Genomic DNA, 7,257 nt, shown 5'->3' on the forward strand with positions numbered 1-7,257 from the left:
TAAGAAATACAGAAACTGCATTTATTAGGAGCTGCATACAAAATGCCCTGGAATTAAGATCATCTTTTGCTGTGTTCCCCCCAACATGTTAGCCCTAGAGAGGAAAGTTATGCATTCAAGGGAGGTCACAGGCGGGTCTGGGGTCAGAGCCGTGTCTCGTCTGACGCCACCTGAGCGGGCTCCAGGTCGGAGGCCTCAGGGTGCCCTTGCAGGCTTGCCGCCATCAGTGGCCCGAAGCGGTTGCCGCCTTCATGCCAAAGCCTGGGGCGCGAGGCCCTGCCTGCCCAGTTTTGCCCGCAGCTGGTGTTCTGTTTCTTCCGCCTTTTCTTTTTTGAGTTGGACTTTCCTTTGGGGAGGAACAACTCAGCAGGGGCGTACGGCCTTGTGGCATCCAACAGCTGCTTGTACAGACGCTCAGCCTCGGGACACACGCTCAGGAGACTCTCCACGGCGCCCGGTGCCCGCAGCTGTTGGCACAGCCCGTGTACCAGGCTTCCGCTGTACAGTCTGCGGGTGGAGACAGAAGTGCGTTGTTAGAGCACGGTTCCACAGTGGGACGGTGGTCGCGAACAGATACAGCTGCAGCCCATGCCCTAGGCAGGAGCACTCTCCCTGCGGCCACACAGCTGCCGCTCAGGGGACCCAGGACGGAACCTTGGAGGACGGAACCAAGTCCCTGTGACATGCAAAAACGTCCTATCAGCATATTAAGCGTTGCGCGCACAGTAGCGTTACAGGCAGCCCCAAGTTGAGCAGACCTCTTTGACGCTTCAAAGAGCAGGAAAACGACAGGCAGTTTGGTGGGAGAAAACTTAATGGCATCATCTGCCAGGCCATTCACTCGGACTAAAATTGGCTTCGTGAATAGAAGATGGAATCCACTGGAATCCACAAGCTCAGGCACGGGGTTATGGCCAGAGCCGGTCAGCTGGAGCCTCGGCAGTCCACGCAGAACCCTCACGTAGCCTGCGAGAGCCTTGCTGAAAAAGCCCTGGCTGTGCTGAGATGCAAGACCCGTTCTCCTGCTTAAACCGTTCTTAAGAGGACTGTTCGGTCTTGCTTCTCCTGTTTTGTTTTCCAGGGGTTTGTGCTCACCAGAGGATCCAGGCAAGACTGACCCAGGTTGCTATAGGAAAGGAATAAATCCACAGGCCGAGGTTCAGCGAATCACGGAGTCCCGCCCCCGTGTTCTGCAGCCTGGCACTCATCCAAAGCCCTGAGGGCACCGGGCTGCAGCAGGAAGCAGCCCCATAGCCCTGCCCCAGAGCCCAGGCCTGAACCAATGGGGGAGCAATATTCCAGGTGGTAAGAAGTGCACCCAAAGCTGGGCACGGTGTCTCACACCTGTCACCCCAGCACTTTGGGAGGCTGCGTGGCAAGAGGAGTGCTTGAGCCCAGGAGTTCGAGGCCAGCCTGGGCAACATGGCGAGACCTCATCTCTACAAAAACAAGTCAAACAAAATGGAATAAAAATTCAAGAGTAACAGGGCTGGGGTGGTCAGAAAAACCCTCTACAGAGTGATTTCCAGACAAAGACCGACAGAAGGCGGGAATGGGTTACATCCCACCCACAACTGCTTCCCTACCAGGTTCTAAAAAGGGGGTCCAAACTGCAAACATGCTTTGGAAATGTAGAAATATGGTACTGTCTTTCCTGGCTCCAACTCCTCGGATCAATGCTACGGCTTCGTTTTTAGGTCACCTTCTTTGCCTCGAATGCAAGTACTCTGTCTACCTCTGTGGCGTCGCCTGAACCGAAGCCCCCGCGGAAGCCCCCACGGTGCTCACCCAGCGAGCTCCGGCTCCGGGAGCGGGTTGCCCAGTAGCTGGTTGAGGTACACGCCCATCTGGAGGCAGCACTGCCACTGGCTGAAGGCGTGAGCCGCGTCCAGGTCCAACCTGGCGCCCCGCTGTGCCCGCACGCGCTGGAGCACGTCCTTCAGCGTCCTGGTGCCGCCTTCCCGCAGCTCGGCCGTCCCTGGATGGAGACACAGCCCAAGGCATTTCCACAAACGCTTGTCCGTTTCTCTGGAGTAAAACTAAAAGTCTTATGAAAAGAATCTTAAAACGGTTCCCCTCTTCTGGCTCTGCCATGCTGTACACAAGACCATTCTCTCTACTGTCCTCTACTAAACCCTCATCCCACAGTACACTTGCGTTAAGGAAACAACCTGTGTGTTCCAAGCACATCTCGTCTCTGTTTTACGGGAGGAAACTTGAGCACGACTCGGAGACCCTGGCAGATGACCGGCGAACGCGGCGGAGGCCGGGCGGGCGGGAGGCAGCAGCCCAGGACGGGAGGGGGGGGCGCGCGCTTAGCCACGAGTGCTGCAGGTGTGTGAGCCGGTCCGCACGGGATGCCACCTGGACCGCCCTGGTGGTCACGAACAGGAGCGTGCTCCCCGCAGTGAGGCCCTGGCCAGCCTGGGCGCGGGGCTTGACACGCCCTCCGGTTGGCCTCCGCACTCAGCAGCTCCACTGCATCAGCGCTGGGGAGAGGAAGCGCCCTCAGCCGCATTCCCCAGCAGCAGGGCCTCGCCTGGTTCGCGCTGAGCTGGCTGTCGCACGACTGCAAGGTCCCCGACAGCGGCTGCCACGCTGGAGCCGCAGCCTCGGAGGGTCAGGAGTCCAAGCAGCTTCATTTTCCCACTCAACTTTTTCTTTTAAAAAAGTCAACGCAGAGCAGCACCGTCCCGCAGAACTCCCTGCCGCCCCGGGCAGTGCTGAGCCTGCAGCCAAGTGACTCCTGACCCTTGACGTTGGCCAGTGCGGCTAGGCAGCCGAACTTCTGACATGCCTTGAATTTAAGTGGCCACAGGTGGCTAGAGCTACCTCTGGACAGTCCTGTTCTAGCGTGTGACCGTTCCTTCACGTGTGGGGAGCGTTGCGGCACGGATGATCTTTGAGGAGAACACTGCACCAGCGAGTAAGCATGCCCACACGTCAGCATTCATTTCATCTGGTGCTTAAATGCGGACAAAATGCCTCTGATTTCTCTGGCAGAAGGAGCAGCTCCTATCTCTACTGTCACTGCTTCCGTCCTGACCGAAACACAGCAGAGGGCATGAAAAGACAAGCAAATTAAAAAGGCACCAGCGTGGTGTTTACAGAAGTGGTTGCAGGCATTCGCAGCTTCTCTTCTGGGCAACTTAAAGACGCTTCTTCTGGGGAAGCTGCAGCCGTGCTGATGGCAGGGTGGGGCCCAGGGAGTCCAGGCCGGCGTCTCACCGCTGCTGCCCAGGGCCAGGCCCTCCAGCACTCAGTCGGGCACCCCGGCGTGGGCGCAGCCTTCACCAGCAACTGGTGACACTGGCTGCCTCCACCTCTAAGTTCTGCCGTAACCCACAGGAGCGAGTGAGCCAAGAAGGCTTCTGGGAAAACCCCGGGTGTACGCACGGCAGGCAGTCCACCCGCCCCAGGCCGCCCGGTCCACACGCAAACACCTACCCGGGCTGCTGCCAGCGTGCGGGGCCCCCGCGAGCATCCCCAGCAGCAGGGCCTGCAGGTGGCGCAGCTGGACGCGGACGTCAGCCTGCTGCAGCCAGTAGCAGCTGACGGCGACGGGCAGCTTCAGCGTGGCTGGGACGGGCTCCAGCACCTCCGGCTTCACCCTCAGGGCCTCCAGCAGCAGCCTCTGCCGCCGGCCCGGGGGCAGCTGGAAACACACTCCAAGCAGCCTGCAAGTTACTGGGGGAAATGGCTTTCGGTTGTTTAATAGCACGGAGAGAGTTAACGCACACGAAACTGCTGCGTCTGCCGTTAAACTTATCTCGGCGCGGGAGAAGAGCCAGCCACGCCCAGAGCACTGAGAACACACGTCAGATGCTCGATGGACAGGGCTGGGGCCTGGGTGCACTGTCGCCCTCCCCTCGTGCCCACCCCCCAGTGTGGCCCAAGAGCGTCTTCCGGGCATGTGTCGCCCGGGAAGCTTGTCCTCAGGCCCTGCCTCCTGCGTTTCGGCTCCGTCATGGGCGGGCAGCCTCCTTTCTCACAGGCGGCCCAAGCTTTTCCCCGGGGAGCCATGCTCCTCAGCGCCCCTCCCCTGCCTGCCATGCGGCTGTGGCACCATCACGGGCTCCTTGGAAAACAGCCTGGCTCTGGCGCCCGTGGTGGCATGGCGCACCGCCTCTTTGGGTCTGCCTCAGGTCCCCTCCCTGCTCTCGGGAGCTGGCTGAGGCACACGCGCACCTCGAGGCCCCCGAAGCCCGTCCCAGGTGACGATTCTGAGTGCCTCAGGGGCCACATGCACTGTGCCCACGGCCCCACACTCTCACGCGTACTTCTTTTACGGTTCGACGAGATGACTTTAGTGCCGTTTGTTAAAAAAAGCATGACCACGCCATGCTTTCGGATGACCTTCACGTCCGAGCGAGGCCGTGACCCTGCCCAGAGGGCTCTGAGGTTCTTGGGGAGACGGTTTCGCCTCGAATGACCCTCGAGCCTTTGAATATCCCCGGGGCCCTGAACCCTCGGCTGGACCCGGGAAACCCCCGATGGGGACGGATGGGTTCTGGGTTCTGCACGGTATCTGCAGTTAACCCGCCACTGCACCCATGTAAGCAGTTCCTAGCTATTGGTGATTTCAAATATTTAGTCTAAAAGCCGAAGGCCACACCGGAACCCATGAGAATCGGTTCCCCTCAGGAAGTAGGAGTCTGAGCATCACTCAGGCTTACGCAACGCTGAGTTTCCAGCACCCGACGCAGCACCCGACCACAAAGCCAGACCCATGGCAAGGTCCTCCTCACTGAAAACCGACACAGGAGCCGAGCGTCAGCGCTCCTCTCAGCTGCAGCCTGGAGCAGTCTGAGGCGTCATTCCTGCGATCTGGGTCTGTGGGCACCGCTTTTGCAGGGCAGACTTTCTCCTTTTTGTTCTGCCACATGGCCCCATTCTTTTGACAGCTGGCTTTGACATCACAGCAGTAACTGCGACGATAACAGATGACGGAAGCACAGGAAACGCTAGGCTTGGAGCTAGATGGGCTGGGTTTGGGGTTTGAGGTTCGAGTCCCAGCACCGACACCCTCCAGCTAAGATTTGCCTCGTTCGCTCGAGTTCTGCTGTTCTCGTCTGTAAAGCGAAGGCCAGGCTGCACCCAACCTCACCAGTCTGCACTAGGAAGGGGGAGCACTTACGTGGCAGCGCTCGGGAACCTGTAAGAGACGCAGCTTTACTGAAACTTCACTGGCGCTGCAACGCTTACCTCAGCCAAGCTGCTCAAGTCAGAACAGTCCTCGGGCAGTTTTGCCGCGTCGACGACGGCCGTTCTGATGCTTTTGCCCACCCTCTCCACCTCCCTGAAGGCGCGGGGCTGCGGGGGCGACGTGCTCCAGGACGCACGTTCCGGGTGCGGCGAAGCCCCAGACAGAAGCCCGTAGAGGACCTGCCGGATGGGCTGGGCTGCCCTGTGGGCACTGGGCCGCTGCAAGTCTTCCACCTGCGTGTGCAGCAAGGTCCGTCGCAGGAGCAGCGCGTCGCTGACGAAAGGAGACAGCTGGCCTCTGGCGAGGGCCACCCGCACCCACGGAGGCAAGGCCTGGCCCAGGGCGTCCGGGCAGACGCACGCGCCGTCCCGGAAGAAGTCCTGCAGCCTGACCGGCGACTGCTGGTACTCTTCCATGGACCGGCAGAGGAGCTCCCGGACCTGCTCGCGGCCCTTCTCCGGGAGGTGCTCCAGAACCTGTTCCAGTGCCGCCGCGGCGTCGGCAAAGCGGGACAGCCAGTTGAGGAGTCCCAGGACCCGGCGGTGCCGCCCCCGCCTGGCGGCGGCCCCGAGGGGCAGGCAGGCCTTGCTCAGGAAGGTCTCCACGACGGGCAGGCAGACGTGGTCGTTCCCGCACAGCACGGCGAAGAGGGGCAGCAGAGCCCGGTCCATGTTGCCGAAGCGACGGCAGAACGCATCCAGGGAGAAGCACCTGGCCGGGAGGTAGCTGCGCGCGCCCCCCGCCGTGGCCGGGCTCCTCCACTGAAAGCCGTCGAAGGGGCAGAACCCCGTCTTCAGGTCAAAGACGCAGAAGTCGCTGTCTGACGACAGGACGGGGCAGCCCCAGTGGTTGGCGAGTGTCATGATGTCCCGGTCTGCTTCCGAGAAGCACTGCACGAACTGCACCCGCAGCCTGACCAAGACCTGAATGAACACCTCGCGGGCCAGCAAGGGGCACACACACCCACCCCCGCCGGTGGACAGGGCATGGGCCGCCTGGATCTTCTCTCGCGCCCGATCCTTCAAGGTTGTGAGCTTTTTGTCGGAAATGTCACAGCCGCCATCCAGGACAACGTAGGGGCATATGTCACAGGCGAACAGCGACTCAAAGAACTTTTGCACCACCTCTGCAAAGGAATCATAGTCCCCCCCGCACCGCAGCTCCAAGTCCGAATTGAAGCAGAGTCGGTGGAAAAGAGCATAGCCGTCGATGATGAGTTTTGTGTCCCGCAACTTTAAGTCAGTGAAGAACTCGTTGCTGTGATCTTCCACAAAACTCATGAGGCCTCGGATACCCATGACAGCGGTCTGAAGAACTGCCTGTGAAAGACAAGAGGATGCGTTTCCATGGATGCTGGTGACGGGGCACCACTTCCTTGCGTCCAGCTGTGAAACCAACAGCAAACATGACCACCTGCTCTTCAGCCAGCACACGTGAATGCCGGGCTCTGGATTCTGATCCAGAACCCCGGGAAAGCTGGCCCGGTGCCTTTTGATTTTCTCGCCTTCCCGGGGAGTCCCGAGGCCCAGACCAGTGGTTTCGCGGGCTGGGGCTCTGTGTGGGAGGGGAGGCAGCTGACTCACAGAACACCCAGACCAGTCCATTCCTGGCTGCCAGCCCAGAAGTGCGGTGGATTTCAACTAAGGCAGCCAGGCCATCTCACAGCGCTCAGCATTCTTTTGCAGGGCCAGAATAAAAAGTCCTAAGGTATCCAGGTGATGTCCTCATCTGTGTCTTAACACATCAGAGGGCACTGGGTTGGGGTCAGCTGAAGCTGGAGGACCGCTGATAGGGATCGGTTTTTTTTTAACTGACAATCAGGGAACTTCTTTCAAGCCCCGGGCGAGCGGGCAGCTTTCTAGGGGACCCAGCGACCGGCCTCCCCCAACCAGGGCTCTTTTCTCTTCCCATCTTTGCCCACCTGGTTCAGGGCGCCTTCCCTGGCTAACTGAACTCAGGCCGGCGCTCCTGGGCGCCCCTTGGCTTCAGGCGTGCACGTGGCCCGCCCCGCGTGGTCACGAGCCCGAGTGTGTTTAAAATCGCGCGCTGCA

General features: G+C 60.2%; 1 protein-coding gene across 1 annotated transcript; it reads right to left on the reverse strand.

The window, feature by feature from the left end:
* ASTE1 (asteroid homolog 1) lies at positions 1-6,504 on the reverse strand. The gene is made up of 4 exons (XM_008073241.1): positions 5,206-6,504; positions 3,448-3,655; positions 1,789-1,978; positions 1-507 (listed from the first exon to the last, which is right to left on the reverse strand). Exons 1-4 carry the CDS (start codon positions 6,502-6,504, stop codon positions 144-146), a joined length of 2,061 nt encoding a protein of 686 aa, XP_008071432.1. The 3' UTR covers positions 1-143.
* Positions 6,505-7,257: the final 753 nt, after the last annotated feature.

Source organism: Carlito syrichta, unplaced genomic scaffold (genome assembly GCF_000164805.1).
Source record: "Carlito syrichta isolate Samal-C Ts95f unplaced genomic scaffold, Tarsius_syrichta-2.0.1 Scaffold315797, whole genome shotgun sequence".
In the NCBI taxonomy this organism is placed as follows: Eukaryota; Metazoa; Chordata; class Mammalia; order Primates; family Tarsiidae; genus Carlito; species Carlito syrichta.

Bases quoted from the DNA above. Each gene is read 5' to 3' on its own strand.
- ASTE1 (XM_008073241.1), bottom strand. From the start codon at position 6,504: ATGGGTATCCGAGGCCTCATGAGTTTTGTGGAAGATCACAGCAACGAG. The intron at 3,656-5,205 runs GTAAGCGTTGCA...GTGTGTTTCCAG, and splicing joins ACTTGAGCAGCTTGGCTGAG to CTGCCCCCGGGCCGGCGGCA. The intron at 508-1,788 runs GTGAGCACCGTG...CTCCACCCGCAG, and splicing joins CCGGAGCCGGAGCTCGCTGG to ACTGTACAGCGGAAGCCTGG.